Here is a 26,363-nt window from a genome sequence, read left to right as displayed (position 1 = left end):
TTTCGGAAGCTTCTTTCCAGGCACTCATTATCATTATGAAGTGCATCTAGAACAGTTATCTGCTTTGCGATATCAGATGATGTTCCCAAACCTTCATCTATAGACTAGATGATTTTTTGCCTCATATCCGATCTATAAAAGGTCTTAAAGGTTTTTATTATTCACTGGTCAAGAGGTCGAATCAGTGATGTGGTATTAGAAGGCAGAAAAACTAATTCAATGTTTTTCAAAGTCAACTTTGGATGAGCTGGGCAGTTGTCCAAAACCAATGTAATTTTTTTGTTTTTCTTATCCCATTTATGAAGATAAACTTCAAATAAAGAAGCTGTTATCCAAGTGTTGGTGTTATTGGCATATTCAACAGGAAGCTGTTGTCTCCTTTAAAACATCTAGACAATTTACGCTTGCCTATAACTAACAGCTTCATCTTGATTGTTCCCGCCATGTTGCATGTTAAAAGACCTGTAACCCTGTCCTTGATCTTCTCTCCTGCAGATGCAGAGGAATTTTTAAAAATCATGTAGTGGTCTGGGGTAGTCCTGTAGTTAGGGTGACCAACCGTCCCGATTTTTGCGGGACATCCTGATTTTCAGCTCTCTACAGGGTGTCTCAAAAATAATGGTACAAACGTTTTTAGGGGAGGAAGGTAACATCTAAAAGAATGTGAATTGCATAGGAACCCATAACTGGAAACGTCACCGTAAGTCGGTAGACGGCGCTGTTCATCAGTTCGTGAGAGGGAAAATTTCTGGTTTACTCATTCAACCGTCCCGATTTTTGCGGGACATCCTGATTTTCAGCTCTCTACAGGGTGTCTCAAAAATAATGGTACAAACGTTTTTAGGGGAGGTAGGTAACATCTAAAGGAAAATGAATCGCATAGGAACCCATAACTGGAAACGTCACCATAAGTCGGTAGACGGCGCTGTTCATCAGTTCGCGAGAGGGAAAATTTCTGGTTTACTCATTCAAGCAGTAGTCGCCGCATGAAGAGCATGCATTGATATACGAACTGTGAGTCGGCAGACATGCACCTAGTGTACGGATTAGCAGAGGGCAATGGACGAGCCGCTCAACGAATTTATGGAGAACACTTCCCAGACAGACATGTACCGGACCATCGTTTGTTTGCATGTTTGCATCAAAATTTGTGCGATTATGGGTCACTTAGATGTAACAGGAGTAGTGCAGGCAGACCACGTGCGATGTGAACTCCCGCCATGTAAGAAAGTGTGTTGAACGCCGTCCAGAATAATCCTACTACCAGCACACGTGCCATTGCCTCTGCCTTAGGAGTGTCTCGTTGCAGTGTACAGTGTGTCTGGCATGACGATTCCTTACACTCCTTTCATCTCCAAAGGGTTCAGTTACTGCTCCCCCAAGATCATCCTGCACGTGTGGCTTTTGCGCAGTGGTTTCTCCAAGAAAGTGTTCAGGACTTGAATTTTCCAGCCTATATTTTGTTCGCGGATGAGGCTTATTTCATTCGGGAAGGCTTATTCAATCAGCACAATGCTCGTGTGTGGGCTCACGACAACCCACATGGTGTGTGCCTCCATGCGGCACAACATTGCTTCGCAATAAATGTGTGGGCAGGTATGGTCGGTGACTGCTTAGTCGGCCCATACCTGTTACCATCCCACATGAACTCCGCTAAATATCGGATCTTTCTTGAACAAGTTCTACCAAGGTTACTTGACAATGTTCCAGCAAATGTGAGATGCAACATTTGGTTTCAAAATGACGGAGTGCCTGCCCATTATCGAAGGTATGTTCGTGACCACATGAACAGGAGTTTTGGGCACCGATGGATTGGCCGTGGTGGACCGTTTGCCTGGCCCCCACGCTCACCTGATTTATCGAGCCTTGATTTCTTTCTGTGGGGGGCCCTCAAATCTATCGTGTATGAATCGCCTGTGGAGACGGAAATGGATCTCGTGGTGAGACTCGTCTGTGCTGCTGCTACTGTCAAACTCCAGGTGTGTTCGACCATGTCTGCCAATCCATGCTGCGTCGGTGTCACGCATGCATCGCGTCTCATGGTGAAACCTTCGAGTATCTGTTATATTAAAAAATAATAGAAGGCTATGTTCTGTTGATTGTTTGATATTGACCTAATAATGAATAAACATTTTACTTACCTACCTATGTGTATCTAATTTATTCAAGCTACCTATTTTAAAAAATTAATGTCAAGATGTATAGAAGGGACACGTACATATGTTAATTTTACAAGGTATTTTGTAATCTGATGTACCAATGAAAAAATCCAGTTGTTTTTTTTTTTTTTTTTTTGGTTGTGTCCCGATTTTTTAAGGTCGATATCCTGAAATTGGCTGATCACGAAATGCATCCATCTCATACTCCATTGTTAGTATTATGTCAAATAAATGTTTGCCACTAATTACTATCTTGTGTCATTTCTACTTCTTGTGCCTCTACTACTACTTTCCCATGACGTTTCCAGTTATGGGTTCCTATGCGATTCACATTCCTTTAGATGTTACCTACCTCCCCTAAACGTTTGTACCAATATTTTTGAGACACCCTGTATAGAGGCATCTCTAAGAACCCTAGGTGGGATGCCATTTGTCCCAGTTTATCACATATTTATATTAAAAAATAATAGCAGGCTATGTTCTGTTGATTGTTTGATATTGACCTAATAATGAATAAACATTTTACTTACCTACCATTGAATAAATTAGATACGTGTATCTAATTCATTCAACCTACCTATTTTAAAAAATTAATATGTCAAGATATACCTATATATGTATAGAAGGTACACGTACATATGTTAATTTTACAAGGTATTTTGTAATGTGATGTACCAATTAAAAAAAATCCAGATTTTTTTTTTTTTTTTGGTTGTGTCCCGATTTTTTAAGGTCGATATCCTGAAATTGGCTGATCAGGAGTTGGTCACCCTACCTGTAGTACAACCCTCGGAATCCTGTTTTTCTCCATGAAGTTTTTTTGTAAACAAATCGTGCCTCTCCTTCCATCTTGTCAGCCATCCATCCGTCGCCTTAAAATCTTTCAGCAAAATCATTAGCTTTTTGAGGAAGAATTCTACGATTGATTTAACTGGCCTGTTTGAACCAAATGAACAGAGCTTCATCTACTGTTTGGTATCTACTCTTCATGATTCCTTTTTCTGGTTTCACTAATCACATTAGTGTTTAATGTGTGGCATGATTTTAACAATTTTGATAAAGATGACTGAATCACTCCCTATTTTACTACTGCTTCCCTTTGAGACATATTGCCTAAGTTTAATTTATCGCACGTTTCTTTAATTCATAACTTTTCTTTTACACTCAAATTCACTCTCTTTCTGTCCACTGACTTTTTTTTTTGGGCAGGGTAAAATTTAGTAAAATTTAAAAACAGTAATAAAGATGTGTCAATTAATAACAAATCACGACACACACACACAAATTGGAACTAACACGACACACGCAAGTGAAACGAAGTTTAAATATAGAAAAGAAGAGAAGTTTCAGTGAAGGGGAAACACATTTCATCATAATAACGTGAAAACACAGAATTCCAGCTATTAGTATTATCACAAATGCAATAAGACCAAGTTTACTACCCTTTTATTGTTTTATAGTTGTTACCTCCAGAAATGTGCTTTAGAAAAATATCACAGAGGTATTCAAAATTGATTCTTATAACCGAAGATGTGATTCTAATAAACGATGAAAGTATAGTGCATTTTATTGATTTGAATTGGTTCTTTGAAATTTGATTCTAGTAAGCGGCTGATTCTAATAACCAGTGATCACTATACTGCCACTTACTGTATATTGTCTATGAAGATGTTGACACTGATAATCTACCTTGTTTTAATTTTATTAATAATTGATGTGATAAATTTTTAAATGCTCCACATCAAATTAAGGGAGCTCATAAAAATGCAAAACTATAAAATAATTACTTTACATGTAAATTATTGACTTAAGTTCAGAGTCTGCCAAAACAAGTACCTATTTTAAAAGTAAGTAGCACCATTTCATAGTGGTTGCAGTGCAGGCTCTGCAGTTTGTACCTGGTGTTGGAGTATGCTAAAGCACTCATTCAGTAAAAATAGAGCAGTGGTCAAATAAACATCATGAATTTGCTGTTGAAACATTTTTTAAATCAAGTGACTCAGTGAGTACTCAATGTGAATTAAGATGCCACTTCAACATTGAAAGAAATGGCAGTGATATCCAAGTCAAAAGACTATAACAAACTATATTTACAAATTTAGAACACCAGCATATGCAACAGACATGAAACCTCCAGGTCAGATGCATATGGCACATACTCCAGAAAACATTGAAAGGATCAGAGCAATGTTACAATGCAGACCTCGAACATCTGATAGTTATCAGTCAAGGGAATTGAGCTTGTTGAAAAGAAGTGTGTGCCACATACTGCATATCAGTTTAAAGTTTCATCTGTATAAAATGCAAATGGTTCAACAATTACTTGTTTCTGATTTAGATACACATTTGAATTTTTGCAGTCTATTCCTACTAAGAGTGAATGATGATCAAAACATAATCAGTCGTTTAATCATGAGTTATGTAGCCCACTTTCATTTGAATGGGCATGTAAATAAACAAAAGTTTAGATATAAGGTAACCAGAAATCCATGTTGCCTTTATGAACAACCACTGCACCACTTGCACAGCCAAAAGTGGGGTGTCTGCTTTCGGCATCATCGGTCCATACTTTTATGGAAATGCTAATGACTCAGCTGTAATAGTAAACATGCAGCAAGGATTTGTAAGAGGATTTTCACCAAAATGAAATCAACTTACGAAAAGTCTGGTTTTGACAGGACAGTGTTTTGACATACCACAAGACTTTTCATGGACACTTTAAAGGAAATGATTTCCAGATCATATTGTATATCATTTAGATAACATAAATTGGCACAGTGATCACCAGACTTATATGTTTGCGATTATATTGTGTGTTTTGGTTATAGAACATATCATTGAGCACTCATGGGTTTTTTTATTACCTTAATGTTTTTTTCTTTTTTTTTTTTTAAAAAATCCAAAATCTATGTAAACCATCCGTTCAATTGAAACAAAACATTCATGATGAAATTGAAAAAATGCCATCAGAAGCATTACAGAGCAATAGATAATGCGAGAATACAGGAGGAGGAGGATTGTTTCCATGATGGTGGTGGCCATCTAAAGGACATTATTTTCAAATACTGAGGAGTAACAAATGTTTTCATGTATGTTATTAACTTGTAATAACAATGAATGCCTTTTTTCCATATTTGCACAGTGCAGTAAGACCCCCCCCCCCCCGGTATCCGCGGGGAATACATTCCAAGACCTACCGTGGATGGCTCAAACCACGGATATAAGCGAACACCTGCTGACCCCATATATAACATGATTTTCATATAATAAAGTTTAATTGATAAATTAAACACACAGTAAGACATTACCAACATTAAATATGGTAATAATAAAGTACAGCAGACTCTTGATTTACCAGGATTGGATTAACCCGGATACTTAAAGACTCCAAATTAAAAAAAAAAAAAAAAAAAAAAATCAACCAGAAATCATAAAATTCAAGTAATAACTAGAATGGGTATAAACAGATATTTTGCAAGTCATAAATAAGTGACAAGAACCAACGTTATAAATCTTCATTGTGAGATTATTATTGTCTTCACACCTACCACTCAAAACAAAAAAAAAAAAAAAAGAGACCAAATATTTAGTTTGATTTAGTGCATCATGTCAATTGTTGTCTCATTGCACCGCAAAAGGACAAATTTTGTTTCGTTATTTATGTCAGGTGTGTTGGAATTTTTTTTTTTATTTTTTTTATAGTAACTTTTTTTTTTTTTTTTTTTAGAAATCCCGAAAATGATGAGCAAACGCAAGAGTTGTGCTTTCAAATTAAACAAAAACTTGAAATCCTTCAAAAGTTTGAAAATGGTACATCTGTTAAATCTCTAAAGGAACATTATAATGTTGGTGACCAAACCATATGTGACATTGCAAAAAATAAAAGGGAAGCATTATATTGGACACGCAAGTAGTATGTGTTAAGTTTTTTCATTTTTTTCCCATGGTTAACTGTGGGTAACTGCATCAGCGAATACCGAATCAGAAGATACAGGGGCACAACTGTAGTTGTTTCATTTTTAAAATGGGTGGTTTTGCCCAACCCTGTACAGTGTTGTGCATGGATATTGCCACCTCTCTGTATAGATTTTCATGTTTCTGACTTAAGATTTACATTTTTCCAGGACATATTTTACTTTTTTTTTTGTAATGCTTTCAAGATTACCTTGTTTGTTACACAATAATGTAATATTATTGAACGTTCAGTGAAATACACTATACTAAATCTAAACATAGTTACAGACCCAAAGCTCAGATATATACTATCACAAGGATTCAAATTCAGGCCATGTACCAAAATAAATTTAACCACCTTTAATAAACAGCTATATCAAGACCTGTTAAACTATTGCTTTCAACTAGCTTACAAGCATAACACACCTATAGAGGCATACCATATGTGGATTAGCCATACTTTCACTCTATTAAAGCAAAAATATGAATTACCCAGTTCATATATATATAACCAGCCAAAATACCATAACTTGGCTAAATTAAAACAAAAACTACTAGAAATACATAAAGACTTCATCATCACACTGGTAGATAAAGCAGCAAACAACTATGCATTTATTTGCAAATCTTTTTATGCACATACCTTGACAACTGAACTTAACTCCAGCAATACTTACAAATTTGTACAAGCACTATATCAAGTGCTTGCAATAGCATTACAAAAAAACTCATAGCCTTCAATAAAAAACTAAAACTAAACATGAGCAATTACAGCTTACCTTATATACACTTCATTCCAAAATTTCACAAAAAACCCATAGGTTTCAGATTCATAACCTCCTGCAAAAATAGTTATGTGCACAAACCTGGAAAAACACTTGAACAACTACTGCAACCACTGCTAAAAAACATACATAACAGCAAAATCATAGGCAACAACCTACCTGTATTAAAATTTTTACAGAAGAATAATGTTAACAATATACAAACCTTTGATTTCCACAGCCTATTTACAAGTATTAATCAAACCAAACTAAAATCTGTACTCAAAGATATTTATGCTAAATATAAAGATTATATATCCTGCAATACCTATTACTGGAATTTTATATATGACGGTAATACAGTGTATCAACCAACCAATGGAACACTTATGGCCAACCTATATCTATATTGGTCAGAGACCTCATTTTCAAAGGACCTTATCCTATATAGATATATAGATGACCTTATAGTGATCAACTGCCCAAATTTCATCAAGGATTATGGACATTTGTACCCCAACGAACTCGTACTGGAAAAACAAAACTTTGATACTGCAGCCCATTTCTTGGATCTAGACATTAAGTTAAAGAACAACATAGCCTCCATCAACCTGTACAACAAACGTGAAGCATTCAACTTTAGCATAGTCAACCTTATACAATGGAATTCAAATATTTCCAAAAAAGTACATGCCAATGTTATGTCTAGCACAATGCAACAGAATAGCAACCATATGCAGCAATAATGAAACAGCCATTGATAACATCAGGATATTATACAAGAAACTCAAGAACAACCTTTTTCCTATAGCATATCTGCACCATCGTATCAGTAAAGCCCTTAACATATTAAGGCACAAGAATCTAAAAGATATTAATATAAATAGCATTATCGACATATAATTAATCCCATACACATCAAGTATATAGTGTAAATACAATACACTAGGCCTCTGTGGTGTCTTACAGTCTGGAAAACTCGTACCCACCAATTGGCCCATCACAGTGTATTTATCTTGTAATTATGTTCATACTTAACTTTATTTAAATTTTATATTTAATTATATTATATTCTAACTTAACTATATTACATGCACCTCCGTAGCCAGGTGGGAAGGAGCAGCAGTGCGTAGCACACGCTTCTTGATTATACCGGGGTTCGAGCCCGTCACCACCAAATACGGAGAATGCGGAAAGGTCAGGGAATGACTACCGCACATCCCGGAGCAATATGGCCTTAGTTGCTAATGCTCCTAAAAACCAAATAACAAATAACTATATTACATTATGCCACCTTGTACACAACTGACCTTAAATACATGATGCACTAACTCCCAGACATTCGTTCAGGGTCCTAACTATAGGAACGGGTTTGCAACCCTGAACCACCCTAACCCAACTACATATTTCTACCATAATCATCTTTCTACTTTACTAGCCTCTACATCTTATGTTCTGTGAGCCATTAGTTTACCGAACGCGAAATCAGGGCTCTATTTTTCTAACTTTACCCAATCTTTTTTTTTTTCCCCTTAACAAAGTTTAGCTGCCTTCTATCGCTACTTTGTCAGCTATTATATTTCTTAACTATCCTGGGCAGTTTGAGCATCATGTACTTAAACTAGCGTAGCTTCACCGTCTACGTTATTTCAAAAAACACACACCAAAATTTGTCTAACGCTAGGCGCCGCTAACGTACACTTAACTTAAACTAGCGTAGCTTCACCGTCTACGTTATTTCAAAAAACACACACCAAAATTTGTCTAACGCTAGGCGCCGCTAACGTACCCATGCATAAATACACTGGTAACCCACTGACACAAGTCTTTTATGTCAGCCCAGCTGTAGCGGTACGTTCTTGTCATTTGTATTTTCCTTGCCTTTGTCTTTGCTTTTTTTACTTTCATAGCGTTCCACTTACTTCTGTAAGGTCATCCATGTTCTGTATGCAATACCCTATTAACACATTATGTAATTGCAAACTTGGTATAATGTTATTCAAATTTTATTCAAAATTTAATATTGATATTACCACGTGGACTTTCGCACGTGTACTTTGACATACAGAGCATGTCGAAAAGAGAAGTAAGAGCATTGCTGTCTTTTTCATGATTTTGGTGGATGACCTCTGATGAAGACACAAAAATTATAAAAGACTCTGCAATGCTATCTCCACCTAGGTCGTCTCTTCAAAAATATTCATTTGGTTTACTTTTCTATCGTTACAATTATTTTTCTGGTTCCTTTCTTCGTTCACAACGTATATCGCTCCCAGGGTACACCGTATTTTCATTAGTTCATTTCTATGCATAAACATCTACTTAGTGTATTTTATACTAATAATATTATTTATATATATATATATATATATATATATATATATATATATATATATACGCTTAAACCTGAATTGCCACTTTTTCAGCCTACTTCGGAGTAAGCTATATCTTGTAAGGTGGTTGTGTTCTTTTAGATAACATGTTAATTTATTTGTAGTGTGTTTAATTTTAACTAATTTCAATTTTTAATATTGTTAGGACTAAACCCATATTTTAGCCTAATGATTGGATCATGCAGTTGATCCAGAAAAGTAGCCTACAACAGACAATTTTAGGAAGTTAAAGTATTGGATGTAAAAATATATATGCTACAAAAGTAGACAATTCCCCCATCACCACCACCATGTGGAAATAGTGCCTCTTCCCTTTATTTTAAATAGTTAAAAGTTTGTCTATTTAATAATATTTCTTGAAAAAGATTGAATTCGTTGCTTCATTTTAATATTTAAAAACATAATTTCAAGGTGTGGTACCACTCTAACTGTTCAAACCGAGGAAAAAATTGTTGGAATACCAACCTAGTAGAAGAAGGCGGATGCTGTATTTGGTACAATGAACCTCAGGTGAGAATTGAGCATTATGTCTATGCTTAGAAGAAAAATTTATTATTATATAAAAATGTTTACATGCTTCAGAGTTAAACAATAGATTATTCCTCAAGATAATAAGAAAATAATGCTAACAAATATTTTATTCTTTAGGATCTATAAATATCTTATTATATACCACTTATTTTTAATTCCAGACATGGGGTCCTTTTTTTAAAAAATATAGGAACTGGTGAGTATAAGAATGGTGTAAAGTCATCAATTTGAAAAAAAAGCAACAAACTCTCACGTTTCTTAACCTTGTTTTTTTTTTTTTTTTTGTTTTTTTTGTGAGAAAATTAAATCAGTGGTTCCACTCATTCCTGTAATCAAGTAGGTATTTCTGGGTATCCAGAAATAAAAATTGTATATATGATTCCTTTTGAATAAAAAAATATATAACTTACCTTTTCTGATGCCAAAGAAATTGCGAATCCCATCCTTTGAAGGGCAGACAGGAACCTCACAGAAACTTATTTAAAAATTATGTTTCTGCAGCTGAATTTTTAAATTCAGTAAATTTAAAGTGTCTTACCATTCTGGCTGCCATAAGTAAGACAATGAGAGTAAGAATCTGTTATTGGCAAAATGACTGGGAGGAGGAGTACAGAACACTTACATAGAGAAAAAGTGGGTTGGAATGTCTTTTCATTGAGATTTTGGCTTTCCGGGTGTTGGTTTGAACTCATTGGTTGGAAGCTCACTAAGAAGTATGGTATTTCTCGACTTGCTAGATGACGCTTTTCTCTACCAAAAAGATATGCAGTGGGAAGTGTAAATGGGGAGGGCACTCATGGAGGCTAGTAAGTGTTTCATACCAGTGAAGTACTGGATGTCATTTGAACTGACAAGCTCGGTGGCAGAGAGGAAAAATGCATGGAATAATTGTAAATTGTTGGGGGATACAGTAATCATAAACTAGTCTGAAATCAAGTTACACGGAGTGTTGGGTGTGCTCAACAGAAATGTAATACAGATTGAAGTGAAATCATTTTGTAGTGATAAAATGATTCCACAAGAGGAGAAGGAACTGCTGCAACTAAAAGTAAACCGAGCACCTGGGGGAGCTGATGGAATCAATCCAGTTTAATAGGAGCAGCTGTAAGAGAGATAGTTAGGTGTTTAGCCATGATGATGATGAGGGCTCTTGAATTCTAAAGAAGTCCCTATTGATTGGTGATGTGCAAATGTATCTCCTGTTCACTGGAATAGTTTGGTGAGGGGGGGGGGGTTGAAGTGGGTCTGCAGCCATCTTGTATGAGTGGCTGCAGACCTGGGATCTATCCAGTTTTATTAAAAGAACAGTAAAAGAAGCAAGCAAGCCTCTAGCCATAGTTATGAGGTTCAGGGAAAATCCCTATGGATTGGAAATGTGTGAATGTTTCTCTAGTTCACAAAGGAGGATCGAAGTGTGGAGTGAGTAATTACACACCTGTCAGCACAACTTATGCTGCATAGAAAATAATGGCGTCACTGGTTAAAGACAGACCATCTAGACATGAATGCAGTTAAATGGCAATCACAGCATAGATTCATTAAGCAGCAGTATTGTCTGACCATTCTGACTGGATACTATGATGCAGTAACAAAGGAAATAGATGCAAAGAATAATTTTGATACTATCACTTGACGATTATTGTATAAATTAGAGTGAGGTGGTATTGGTATCAGGCCAATATGGATGGGGTGGTTTGGTCATGGAAGGCATACAGTAAATGGTCACCACTCTTCATGGACTAATGTGATGAGTGGGATACCACAGGGCTGTTGGGTCCCTTACTGTTATTAATATTTATTATTAACAGTAATTAAAATTGTTATAAGGCCAAATGAGTGACCTTATAACAATTTTAAAGTTTTAAAAATTTTAAGAAAATTTATTTTAGAATATTGAGCATTCTGGGTGTAAGGAAACAAATTCCCAATATTTAGATAATGTTATTGCACTGAGTATGATTTATTCTTTCTTTAATTATAAAACATATCATTGAGCACTTGTGTTTTTTTTTTTTTTTTTTGTTTTTTTTTTAGTATCTTAATGTTTTCTTTTCTTTTTTTCAGTATTTGGCTGATATAGAAGAGCACCTAACATGCACTATACAGCAAGTTGAAAATGATTTGAAAATCCCAGCAGATGAGTTTGATGGAAAAGTGGCTTATGGTCAAAAGAGAAGGGAAATGGGTAAGAGGGAAAAAAATTAGAGCTAAGAATATAATATAGTGCACTGGTAATTAATATTTTGTGGAGGATATATGTTTTTCATAGTGGATGTTGAGAAATATGTTGACCATTTCAAATAATGCTTCAAATTACATTATCCAGATTATATTCAAATTACAGTCTGGATTTCTGTTTGGATTGTCTGTTAGAAAGTAATTGATTATGATTGCTTCAAGAAAAAAACTGTTGCAGCCCTTGCTCTCTTCAGAAATGTTGAGTTAAACTCGAAAGCATTTCCAAAAAGTTCTGAACTTAGTTTATGTTTTTATCACCTGGCTGAATACACTCTCACACTCAAGCATTGCTATGAGATATTGTTATATTTCAATTGCAAAATATCTGTTTATTTTCAATGGTAATGAAAAATACTAGAAACTTCTTTTTTTCTTACCATAATGTGTATGTTAGGATAATGTCTGAATACTTTTGGGCACTTAAAAGTTTGCTGAAAATGTTGTGCCTTACGACTGATCAGGTTATCATCCTGTTTTCATGCTAATGATATATTGTCCCAGTACTCGTCTCTCATTGGTCTTTCCTAACTGTGATCAACAAGGAAGAAGACAGTGTTTTGGCTCATGTTTCTAGACTATTGGCAACACAAGTTAGTTTTCCATCATATACATTTACAGTCTAACTTCCCTATAATGAATTCGATAAATCCAGCGAAAAAATTCATTATAGAGAAATTTCGTTATACAGAGAATATTGTTTTTATTAGAAATTGTTATTTAATTAGAAAATGAAAATGAATCTACATTTATTTTTAATGTATTTTATTTCAAAAACACTTTAAATTACATTTACACAACTTTCGCTGGTAAGTATCAAAAATTAAAAAAATGTCTAATTTTAGTTTCCACAGTACAATTAAAAAATGTCTGATTCTCAGAGAAAACCTCACATTTGTTCAGGGCATTAAAACATTATCAGGAACATTTTCACAAAACTGTAGACCCATACGAACCATTTTAAAAGTGTGAATCATTTTTTCGCGAGTCGGCTTTTCTACGGGTTGTTCTGATGCGCTTTCAGCATCATCGTTAATTTCTTCGTGATCATGGTCACGTCTAACACTGTTCAGCAGTATTTCATCTTTATTTGGATGTTCTGTTGTAGTCAGATCTTGATCTACATAAACATAACTATCCAGTGTTATTTCATTTTCAATGTTTCCGGACGATTCTAATAATGTCCAAAAGTTTTTCAGTTGTGAAAGGGGCAATTCATCTTGTTCATCCAGTTGTTGTTCGACTTCTGTATTCGATGCAAATCCCGCTTTCGAAAAACAATTTTGAATAGTGTATTCAGTGACATTGTTTGTCCAAACTTTTGCCAGTTCAGAGACACAATCTCTAAGGTTAATTGTAACCTCCAAGTTTCTATTTTCTGATAGCGCATTGACAATCTTCATTGTTATTCTCTTTCGATAATGAAATTTAAAATTTTTAATAATGCCTTGGTCCATTGGCTGGAGTTTTGACGTCACGTTTGGTGGTAAAAACAACTTCACACTTAAGTTTGGCAGGATGTGCCGGACAGTTGTCAGTTACCGGCACGATTTTCCTTTTTTCTTTTGTTATACGCTTGTCTAGTTTTAATCTCCAGTCTTCAAAGATATCACTTGTCATCCATGCTTTTTTATTAAAGGTGTAGTCAACTTTCAAAGATTTTGTACCTCTAAAACATCTTGGGTTTTTTGATTTTCCGATGACTAAAAGTCTTAATTTTTCACTTCCTGTCATATTTGCTCCAACTAGCACAATGATTCTTTCTTTGCTTTGTTTTCCGCCAAAACATTTATCATCCTTAAAAGCAAGTGTTCTATTCGGTAAACATTTAAAGAATAAACCCATTTCGTCAGCATTAAAAACATCCTTAGGTTCATATTCTTCCAAAATCTCCTTTAAGGTATTGTTCCTCCAACTGTTGCAATCTTCTTTGCTTACATTAACACTTTCTCCACAAATAACCTTTTCAACAATTCTGTGGCGCTTCTTAAATTTATCTAGCCACCCAGTGCTCATATTAAATTCTGTATGTCCAAGGGACAAATTTCAAAGCTTGTTGCTTAATTATTGGACCTGATATTGGTATATTCTTTTCACGTATCATTTGCACCCATTTTAGAACAGCTTTATCAACATCTTATATATAATTGAAGGAGGAGCAGACAACGCTTCTTGTCTGCTCCTCCTTCGATTGCATTTAAAATTGATTCTCGATTTTTTTCTTAAATCGTAGATAAGCTGCTTGCAGGTATGCCATATTTCTCCACAATATCTTTTTTCTTAAAACCCTGGTCAATATCATGAAGAACCTTTACTTTATCATTAATACTTAAAAACACTTTCTCTTTGACATTGTTTCCGCAATTTTAAAAATTACTTGACTGCATCTCTTGCCGACCGCAAACTTCGCTGCACTGGCCATATAGTTGAATTGTTAGTACTGTCTACTCAGTGATGCTCACTTGCCAATTCAACAGTATCACATGACCTTTCCTATCAATCACTTTGAAGAAATATATGACTTTGTGAATTTCTTTCATTCATATATACACAAAAGAAAATTTATGGTTAATGTATGCTGTATGTTACTAGAGCATATAGCCTATGTGATTGATGACAAATTGTTCTAAAAGAACGAAATTAAGAAGAAAAAAAAATTCATGAAAACCATCTACTGGAAGTCCAGTTAGATGAGAACGGACATATATAATGATTGACAGGAAGGTCACATGGTACGGTTGAGGTGAGAAGCGAATGTCACTCAGTAGGTGTTACTAAAATCTGACTATGGTAGCATTCTATGTATTGCCGCCGCAGCACACTAGAGGTTTACCGCAGTGAATTTCGTTTTCCCCTGAGCCAACATCAATTTACAAATCTACTCTATTTATTGTAAAGTTTATGACCACTTTTAAGAAACCCATTTGGTTTTACACTAACAAAAATGAAACAAAGACCGTCCTACGGGCGTCAATGGCCACAAGTATTCACTAAAAGAATGATTAATTCCAGATGCTAATGCGTGATTCGGAGGGAAGGGGGCCATATATTTGAGCAGCTGTTAGCAGTAAATGCTTGAAATTCTTTAAAAATGCTATTACTAATTTTTTTTTAAATTAGTTATAGAGACTAACACTTCGCTATATGGGGTTAATTTTACATGTAATTTCGTTTCAAGGTGCAATGTTTTGCAAAAAAATTCGTAATATAGAGAAATTCATTAAATAGAAGTTCCATTGTATTTACTTTGAAAATAAATATTTTAATAATGTTAGTGTTTAATAAACTTAAGTTCTTTTTATTAATCTATTGCTTTCTAAATTGAGAGAGGGTATCATTCATGGGCCATTCTAAATGTGTTGCACTGGTGAAAACCTGCCAAATATGGGTTTTTTTTTTTTTATGGCAAACCATTTTGAAATGTATGGCCACATGGTGCAAGGAAGCCTATGGCTTATGCTGCACCAGCCACAAAAAAAAATAATAATAATAAATAAATAACAATAATAATAAAAAAAATAAATCAATAACAATAATAATAAAATAACAAATAAAATAATAATAATATATCAATAATCATATATCAATCAATAATAATATATCAACGATCATAACAATAAGGAGAAAATAAAAAAAATAATTAATAAATAAGAGAAAAGGAAATGGACAACCTAAGCGTTTCCCTCCCCCCGTAGGTAATTATCCAGCTGACCTTTGAATTTCCTCAAACTGTCAGCCTCTACCACCCATGTAGGCAACTTATTCCAGCAATTTACAACTCTCTGGCTAAAATAAAACTTCCTGCAATCCAGCCTAAATATCTTCCCCCCCCATAACTTGAAATTATGGTCACTTTCTAGAATCATATATAACCATGAAAATTTCGTCCTCGTTCACTTTGCTTACGCCTCTCAGAGCCTAAACACCTCAATCAATCATATAAGGTGCCTAATCTCCAAGCTCTGCAACCCGCATATTCGAAGTCTTTCCTCATGTGGAGGCCCTTTTGTCGATCTCACCAGGCGAGTTACCCGTCTCTGGACGGACCCTTTCAAGAAGCACACTGTCTTTCTTTAGGTGTGGTCTCCATACCTGAACACAGTATTCCAAGTGTACTCTAACAATAGCCTTATACAATGGGATTATGACGTCCTTATCTCTACTAGCAATTGTTCGATACATCAGCGATAGGACACCATGGGCCTTTCTTGCAACCTGTCTACAATGCTCAGAGAACTTAGTCTGACCTTATCATAACACCCAAGTCCCTTTCCTCCACTACTGGCTTTAGTTCAACTCCACCAAGTGTATAAGTTATTTTGAGGTTACTATTCCCCAGGTGCAATACCTTATACTTTGCTAGATTAAATCATAGCTGCCATTTTTCTGACCATCCCTGAAGTCTATCTAAGTCATTCTGAAGAAGCTCTGCTTGGCAGCGATCATTAACTGCTCCACCAATCTTTGTATCATCTGCAAATTTAGACATCACATCATCTATCCCTTCATCGATGTCATTTATGAAAATCAAAAACAACAGTGGTCCTAATACTGATCCTTGGGGAACCCTACTTCTTACATCAATCCAATCTGAGGAATAACCATTTATCACAACCTTCTGCCTCCTGTCCTGAAGCCATCTGGCTATCCATCTAAGGATTTTCCCAGTGATTCCAACCTGTTCCAGCTCATAAAGTATGTGGCACTGAGTCAAATGTTTTGCTGAAATCCAAATAAACAATGTCAAAATTATTTCCAAAACCCAGCTCTTGAGTGACCCTGTCAAAATAGCTAACCAGATTAGTTAAACATGATTTTCCCTTACAAAACCATGCTGAGTATCCTTCATAATTCCATTTCTATCTAAATGATCCTGAATTCCAACTTTGATCATTGTCTCCATGATTTTCCCTACTACTGAAGTTAGACTAACCGGCCGGTAATTTCCCACTTCACCCTTAGAACCACCCTTGTGTAATGGAGAAACACTGGCATTTTCCAATCCAACGGAATCACTCCCGAGTCCAGTGATGCTTGCATAATTAGCCTCAATGGTTCAATGCACTCACTTGCCGCCTCCCTTAAGATTATAGGGTATATGCCAACAACCCTAGGAGCCTTACTGGCCTGTAGGCTCAAGTTTTTTTATTAAATAAACATGTGAATTTTCAAAGTCATTAATTGCATTTTTTTTTTTTTTTTTTCATTATCAAAAAGAAATTAACAGAATTTTTTAAAAATTCTATTTCAATGTAATTTTTCTTTTTCTTTTTTTTTTCTGCAAAAAAAAGAAGAGAGAGAGAAAAAGATTATATTATTGCAAAAAAAATAAAAAAGAGACAGAGAAGGGATCAAATAGTCAAAAAGACTGATTCTACATTATAAACCTGGAGAGTTAGAAGCTATGTTAGATCAAAAATATCAGGAATAAGCAAGATTAACAATATCAAGGAGAGAAAACTAGACTGTCCCAATGGAACAAAAATTAAAATAGTGAGTTTATAGAAAGTGAGAAAAACCAACGATGATGAATTGGTAAAGCAACTATTTTGATTCCCCATCTGAGAACATCAAGCCAAATTCAGGAGTCAGCCCTCCAATTTGTAAAAGAATTTTAAGTGAAAAATTAACATCCATCAGTGGAAGGTATAACAGTTTTAAGAAGAGAAATTTAATATGACAGAAAACATTGTGTGGTATATCAAAATGAATAACAGGATATAGTGAATTGTTTCAAAGAAAAGTTTAGTGAAATGATTTTGAATTTTTATTAGGTGGGAAACTTTTGAGAGAGACAGCTGTTTTATTAGTTGAGTAAAACTGGTAAGATCATTTTTAATCGGAAAGTCTGGTAGGCCTGTATGATTTGCAAAAATAAATTGGTGTGCGTGGATAGCATGTTATACATTGACTGACTGAATATTATAATGAAAAGAGATAAGAAAATCAAAAATTTAATGGTTGTGGACAAGAGTCCAAATAGCTTTTATATCAATGAAATATGTTATGCTGGATACAGTTGCAGTTTTGAAGCTGCTTGAGGAAGTTTCGTAAATAATAATTAAAAGACTGCTATTAATTTCAGCTTAACATCAAGAAAACAAAAATTATGACAACAGCCAGGACTGGAGAAGTTAAAATTAACAATAAAAAAGTCAAATCTGTTCAGGAATTCATCTTTCTTGGGGTCTAAGATCAACCGAGGCAAAGATCTGGCTCTGAAATTAAAAGAAGAATTTTGCTTGGACACAGTGCAATGCTGAGCATAGAACATATCTGAAAAAAAAAGACTTCATCCTTACAACGAAGGTCAGAATAGTTAATGCTATAGTGTTTCCCATAATGACTTATGGGTGTGAAAGCTGGACAATAAAAAAAAGCACACACAAGAAAAATTGATATTTTGAGCTCTGGTGCTGGAGAAAGCTGTTCGCACACCACGGACAGCAAAAGTTATGAACGGAGAGGTTTTGGATCACATCAAGCCAGAAATATCACTGGAAGGCAAGATCACCAAGCTACGATTGACCTATTTCGGTCACGTCATGTGATCCAATTCACTGGAAAAATCGATAATGCTAGGAAAGGTCAGTGGAACAAGGAAAAGAGGTCGGCAAAGACCACGCTGGCTCAACACCATTAAGAGCTACACTGGCATGGGCATGAAGGACCTGAAAGAAGCTGTTGAAGACATGGAGGCAGCTTGCCCATAAAGTCTCTGAAAATTGGCTGTGACTGAATGAATGAAAACAACAATTTCAGCTGTTGCAAAGTGTTTCTGTCAGACATTATCCAATCTGTAACTGAACTTTCTGAAACTAAATGTAATGCTTCAGATAAAGTTAACCAAGAAATAAGGCAAAGAAAATACTGCTGATATTATAAACCATGAAATAAATGGGATTCTAGCATTCATAGTACTGATATATTAAAAAAGCCTGAAGTATTTTGCAATGAAAAATAGACAAAATATTAAAATATATTATTGCAAAAAATTGTTTAAGTGAATAGATAATTACAAAGAGAAGAAAAACTGTTCAAGAAACCTGAGATGGTGATATGGCTAATTTTCCATATTTCCTTTAATTACCTTGTTTATTGTTATGTTATTTAACGAAAAGCTCACACAAGTTTCCTGTGTACTCCCATCCCCCCTTCATACAGTGGAAAATGTGCAACTTTTATGCATAAAGAGTAGTATTTTCATTGAAATCATGCTAGACATTTTAAAAACTTGCATTTAATATTTAACTTAGCTAAATATGTACATCTAGCCAACATTATCCTTTTAAATTAGAACTAACTTTAAAGCTTAGTATTAACTAAGAAAAAGCAAAATTCAGAGTTTTTATTTATTTATTTTTATTTTTCCCCATTAGGAAGTAATTATGAGACCCATACAGCCCAAATGGCTCCTACAGTCCAAGAACTGGCAGGCCTGGAAACAAAAGCTCAAACCTTTTACCTCAAGAAATATTTTTCTAATACTAATGGAACCTGGAATCGTTAATCCAAAATGATTTCATCTATTTAAAATCTTAATTAAAAGAATGTTCTTCCAAAACTGAATTTCCTAGACTGTTTGTTGATAGTTAATTGCATCAATTTGTAAAAACAGAATGGATAAATAAATTAACTCTATTATTTTACAAATTTAATTTACTGTTAAAAATGATAATTGTTTTTAATCTGACCCTTTCTATGAACCTAGTATCATTCAGTTATCCCTTCATTTATTCAGTGATGATATTTCAGACCTCTATCTACAAAGACTGCATTTCTTCCTCTCATCTAGTCCTTTTTCTTCTACTTCATTAGTTACCTAATTTTTTATTTTTATTTTTTTTAATTCCATTTATCATGCTGCCACAATTTTTAAGAACTTTGACTTGCTTAATGACCAGATTTTGGATATTAAGAAATGAAAATAATTTGATTGCCAGTACCTTTGGATAGTGGTCAGGAGCGGGAATGCAGTAGCACACGCTCTTTGAGTAGACCGGGGTTCAAGCTCCTGACTGCTGAATACGGTCGATTTGCCAACCCGCACTGGACAGGCGTGGCAGATTATGGTCCATTTCCCTCAGCATGAATTGTTGAGGAGGCTTCCATCCTGCAGTGGGTTGATAATGGCTGCACTTTACCTTTTTTTTTTTTTTTTTTTACCTTTGGATATTAATAAATTAACTTTATATAGGATATGATCAAAAAACAGTTCCAGAACTGAACTTGTTAAAATTTTGTAACCTAGAAGTTTTTAAATTTGGTGTAATTTTGGTTGCACAGTGTGCAAAGGTTTATCTATCTGTCATCGAAGTAATTTCAATGGTTTTTTTTTTTTTTTTTTTAATATCAACCTTTGAACAAAGATTTGTCTGTGAGATTGGTTTTTCAACCAGTCTCACAGACAAACATACTTCAAGAACCACAGACAAAGTGGTTCTTGAAGTATGTAAAAAAAAAAGGGGGGAGGGACTTAACCAAGAGGCAGGCCATTTGAATGGTACAAGAACAAAAAAATGCACAAAATAACACTGAAGATAATTTATGACATGCTATATTATTTGTACTCGTCATGTCAACAAATGAAACTTGTGTCCCATGTTAGAAGCATTATTCTGACTACTTGTCAAAAAGAATTGAAGACATCTCAAGTTAGAACATATTGTGGCTTCTAAGCTATAACATCTGATATTTTCAACATGATCAGATTAAACAACTTCATCTTAAAATTTTTTAATAGCACATCAGATGGCAAAAAAGTTGCATGTTTTAAATTAAAATAAACGCTATCATCTCAAACTTCCAAGAAATGTATTTTAACATTTTGATGTCATAGACTGTTCTGAGCATGAACCTCAATTTCTATATCTACTCATATATAACATCAAATGTGCAGGGCTAGTTAAGCTTATTTCTGCAAAAATTTGTATATTTTTGGGAAGGAGTCCTTCCTTGATAGTTGTTTCAAAACTAATTTTGTACCTAGTTAATGCAAAGCATTTATAAAATTTAAAAAAAAACACATCTGCCAACTTAAGTTCTTGAATTTTTACCATGATAGGAAAAACCATAGAAAAACTGTAGGAATAAAATGTTAAATTTCGATAAACAACAAGTTCATCGAAATTCATATTATTCTTGTTCTTGTATTCATATTAGGCAGAGTCAAGGGTAAAACAGCCTGGATATGTGGCATCACACAATATGGCTCAAAAATTAAAATTAAAGTTCATGTCCAGTATAGTTTTTTTGCAGCCTACAGGGGAAAAGAATTAATTTTCAACATAATCCACACTTTCTAAAAACAACAATGACATAAGAGGGAGGAAATGTTGGTGTTACCTTTACAAATAGCAAATAAAACGTTAGTTCTCTGAATTTTCAGAGAACTAACAGGCCTCCCATAAAGAAAAGAATTTGTACTGGCAGGTCTAAAGTTATGTTAAAATGAAGTTTTTGACTCTAGTCAAAAAATATAGGCATAATTTGTCATGAATTTTTATTAGAAGGTCATACTTATTAATAAGTATGACCTTAAGTAAGTGCTTATTAATAAACACTTACTTGTAAGTATTTGAGATGCAGTCAGAAAGAAGACACTTGACCTACGAGTGAGAAAGAATTTAATATTATTCCATGGCGGTGCTTGTGCTCCTCACGCAACAAATTTTGAATGCTTTTTTCCAAATATGTACTGTCTCAATGCCACCCTCCTTATTCGCCTGGCCTCATACCATACTATGGAAATGGGACAAATGCAATTAAGGAAAATTTTCAAAATAAGGACTGTAAATAAGCTTTTTTGCAGTTATATACTGACTTTTATTTTAAAGATAATTGACGTTACAATTTTTGCCAGTTATAACTGACAAAAATGGTAATGTCAATTATCTTTAAATAAAAATTCAATCCAGAAAGTTTTTGTTCTACATTGTAGTACTGCTTATTAATACCACTGGAACAAATCTAAATTTGACTTGGCACACTATAGCCAATGCACATATATACAGTATCTAAATTTAATGGCAATTTTTTTTTAGATATCAGCAAAACTTGGAAATCACAAAAAAATCAATTTTGAAATTTTAATATTTTAAAAGCAAAGCTCAAAAAAGATAGAAGTAATAGGCAGCATAGAACACTTGCCAAAATCTTATGGATAGTCAAACTAAATGATTTATTTTTGTTTTATTCAAACTTAATGCTATATAGGAAATATTACTACAATAAAAGACTCATTACTTATATATAGATCAGGGGTCTCCAAACATTTTCAGGAATTTGAACCAATTTGGTCAGTTCTGTGCTCGTGGACCAGACTATCGACCCTTTTTTAATTTAATTCTTTTTTTTTTCTTTTTTCTTTTTTTTTTCCTTTAAGTATAAGTATGTTTTTTTTTTTTTTTTTTTTTTTTTTTAGTATTCCAAACTGATGAGGAAGTAAACTTTTATGCCAGCAAAAAAAAAAAAAGATTAGAAAAATGCTATCCACTTAATTTGCTCATTACTTCTATTGAGTTGTTTAATCTCTTCTTTGAATTTGTTTAAACTACTCACTTTCACAATGCAAGATGAAAATTTGTTCCAACAATCATTTAATCTCTGGGTGGAGGCAAATTTCTGTATGTCTGTCCTGCAACTACCCTTTTCCAATTTAAATTTAATGTCTCCTTGTATTATGTGTGTGTATAATCCAAGAAAGAGCAAGCATGCCATCAGCATAAAGCCTATAGCACTTCGATTAGGGTACCTTGCAGGTGCCTAGTTTTCAGACACTGAACTTTGTAGAACTGAAGCCTTTTTTGGTAGGAATATCCAAGTGGATATTCCTACAAAAAAAGGTAGGAATACCCAAGGCCAGATTTACATATAAGCTAAACAAGCTACAGATGGAGCAAGGCCCCAAGCTAGCTTGGGGCCTTGCTCCATCTTAAAAAATCCTTTTTTAATATTGTCACAGGTGAAACAGTAAGAGAGAAAGGCTTCATATATGTTATAGCTTAGGGCCATGACAAGTTTAAATCCAGCCCTGGGAATACCCCTAAATAATCTTGTTGCTCTTCACTACACTAGAAGTTTCAACAGATCTACGTCCTTCCTAAAAGAGGCTTCCAAAATTTGTGCAATCCTCCAGGTGTAGCCTAACTACTGCTTCAGAAAATGGAATGATCATTTCCTTGTCCCCTCTAGCAAAATTCCTGTATATCATTGAATCCATGATCCCCATGAATCTGCCCTAGCAGCCAATCTGCACTGCTCAGAAATCCCAGAATAATACACCCAAACTGGTGCATTCTGAGATTACTGCTAAGGCATGTCTCATCTGAAAATGGTTATAGAGATCCCAATATAAAGATATCCCAAGCTAGTTCAAGAAATCAGTTCTCCCTTATTTTTAGATAAGGATGAAGAACTGTAATAAAATTTTACTAATAAAATTCAGAAAATAGTGTAATAAAAAAATTATAGAATTTAAGATTTCAGAAATCACAAAATGTGTCATTAAATTTAACTTTTGTACAATAGGTAAAACTGAATTTACTAATGCCACATAATTACAATACTAATTACAACACTGAACCAGCTTTTCTTCATTTATCCCTTCATCTTCTCTTTTTCTGGAACAACCTCCCTTCATATATATAATTTTCTAAAAATTACAATTTGCAGAAAATCAAGTCCAGTGTCAACAAGTATCTTCTTTTTTCTCAACCTTCAAAACACCCATGTACAGTACTAAAGTACTGGAGGTTGTAATACCTTGTGTGTTTGGGGTTTTCATAAAAAAAAGAAAATTAATTATATAAAATAGATCTAAATATTACAAACTTTAATGCTATAATGTTACTATAATATATTCTTTCCTTATCCTTCATTAATAAAGTTAGCCCTTCTCAGCTTTGAAATTATATTATAGTGATCTTGGAGTATTACAGTAATAATACTGTAAAGATTTCTTTCTGTGCAAGAGACTGATGTATATTGAATGATCACTAAATTATAACCACCTACCTAATACTTCGTAGAGCCTCCTTTTGCCCTCAGTACAGCAGCTATCCGACATGGCATTGATTCAACAAGATGTCGGAAGCGTTCAGGGGGTATGGCCAACCAAGCTGTGTGTAATGACAGTCAGCAATGTGGGTATGGAGGTTATTTGTGTATCCAGATGAGTGATATACCTTTCCATAGTGTCCCACAAGTGCTCTATGGAATTGATATCGGTGGAGTTCAGAAGCCAATCGATATGCTGGAAGTCAGAACTGTTCCTCAAACCATTCCTGCATAAGTGCCCAATGGCTCAGTGCATTGTCATCTTGGAAGACACCATTGCCATTCAGGAAAAAGTGTAACATAGCAGGGTGTACACAGTCAGCAAGTTGACGATAGTGGAGGCCACTGATACGTTGTTCCACATGCATCAGGGGTCCAAGTTCCTGCAAGTGAAACATGCCAGCCACCATACAATCATCTCTACCGGCCTGCACTTTTGACACCATGCATGATGGATCAAGAGCCTCATGTTGTTAATGCCAAATTCGTACACAACCATCCACAGAGTGGAGTAAATAACGTGACTCATCTGACCAGCACACCTTCCAGTTTTCTAACATTCAACTTGCATACTCTTTGCACCAGGCAAGCCATTTACGTCAGTGAACCTTGGTTAGGAGAGGATGCCGTAGGGGTCGTCTGCTGGTATAGCCCATACGTGCAGGCTTCTCCGTGGGCAGGAAGCAGCAGTGCGTAGCACACGCTTCTTGATTAGACTGGGGTTCGAGTCCGTGACCACCAAATATGGAGGATGCGGAAAGGTCAGGAAATGACCACCGCATATCCCCGGAGCAATATGGCCTTAGTTGCTAATGCTCCTAAAAACCAAATAACAACAACAGCCCATGCGTGAGATGCATGATCATGCCAGATATTGTTCCAGGTTGGTCCATGTTGTATTGGGTAGTCAACTCTTCAACAGTGCTGCGCCTGTTTGCCTGTACGAGTCGTCGGACCCGGTGCTCACCTCTAACATCAACCTTTTGCTGACCTTTGCAGTTTTGCCTTCGGGTCGTTGTTTGACCATTTTGATGCCAGTCCTATTACACTAACTGCGGCGGCTCTCGAACACCCCACCAGTTCAGCCGTTTGGGAAATCGAGGCAACAGCTCGTCGAGCACCCACAATCTGCCCTTTATCAAAGTCCAATAAATCCTTCCTTTTACTCATCATGCTTGGAATTTTATTACTTACTGAACCACTGACACCTTATCTATGCTACGTAGGTCGACTTACTCCACACCTCACGTGGTCAACAGGTCGCATTTAGTTTTCTCATAATTCAGTGATCACTCGGTGTATAAACTGGGTATATACTGGCATCTTGAGCAAAAATCTCTACACATTACAGGATTGCTAATGGGACAGTAGGCAAATGATTTATAATTAATGGTTACTCTTCAGAATGGGCTAGAAGTGGATTCTCTCAAAATAACATACACTGAATAAAAACAGTAAGAATTTTGCAGTTATGATCCAGGCTGACATGAAATTCTTCATGGAGTGCAAACAAGTAGCAAAGAGAGCCCGTCTTGATTTATGGCAGACATTCCAAACAGTGCTACAAAAATATAATCATGACTTTTGCTGGGAGTTAGTAGTGGGTGTGGGGTTTATTTCTGGAATAATTTTTCTTTGTATTATCAGGTATTGCAAAAGTAAATTTAGAATCATCAGTGATCCTCATGCAATTGCAGTGGAAGAATTGTGAAACTGTGCCAACAGCACCCTTTGTGTTTGTTTGTCATTTGGTTTTTAGGAGCATTAGCAATTAAGGCCATATTGCTCTGGGGATATGCGGTGGTCATTCCCTGACCTTTCCGCATCCTCCATATTCGGTGGTCACAGGCTCCCTTTGTGTTCAAATTTTATTTGCAGTGGAGTTGTTTCTTTACCATATATGTAGCAAAGGAAAAGAAATTAGATAATGTTTGGTGTCCAAAATAATTTGTTATAGACTTGTCTGTTCTACAATACACTCTTGGGATCTTCTTTAAACCAAGAGCCGAATCGGGGGAAGGGGGGGTGTAAATTTTAGGAGCCACACTGTATTATATAAAATTATTCAAAAAAACAAACAGAAGATAATTGGTATTTTATTAACCTTTTATTGTGGTGTTTGTGCTTAATTATATCAATGATTGAAAGAAAATTTGATTGTTTTATTTTACTCAATATATGAAATGAGAACTGCAGTTTCTTCTGCTTGGATAGATTTTCATGAAATTTTATTTGGTTCTTTTAGAACAATTTGTTGAGCCATCCCGAAT

General features: G+C 35.0%; 1 protein-coding gene across 1 annotated transcript in view; it reads left to right on the top strand.

Annotated features, from left to right (window-relative positions):
• The window catches only part of Ddx1 (ATP-dependent RNA helicase Ddx1), a 339,750-nt gene extending 320,155 nt beyond the window's left edge, over positions 1–19,595 (top strand). The window contains exons 29-31 of the mRNA XM_090381389.1: positions 9,682–9,780; positions 11,866–11,986; positions 19,416–19,595. Of these exons, the coding sequence (XP_090237515.1) occupies positions 9,682–9,780; positions 11,866–11,986; positions 19,416–19,546 (351 nt within the window). The 3' untranslated portion in view covers positions 19,547–19,595. The remainder of the gene's footprint in view (positions 1–9,681; positions 9,781–11,865; positions 11,987–19,415) is intronic.
• Positions 19,596–26,363: the final 6,768 nt, after the last annotated feature.

Source organism: Mastigoproctus giganteus, chromosome 9, assembly GCF_048544385.1.
Source record: "Mastigoproctus giganteus isolate SK-2022 chromosome 9, ASM4854438v1, whole genome shotgun sequence".
Classification (NCBI taxonomy): Eukaryota; Metazoa; Arthropoda; class Arachnida; order Uropygi; family Thelyphonidae; genus Mastigoproctus; species Mastigoproctus giganteus.
This window is presented reverse-complemented; position numbering and strand designations above follow the sequence as displayed.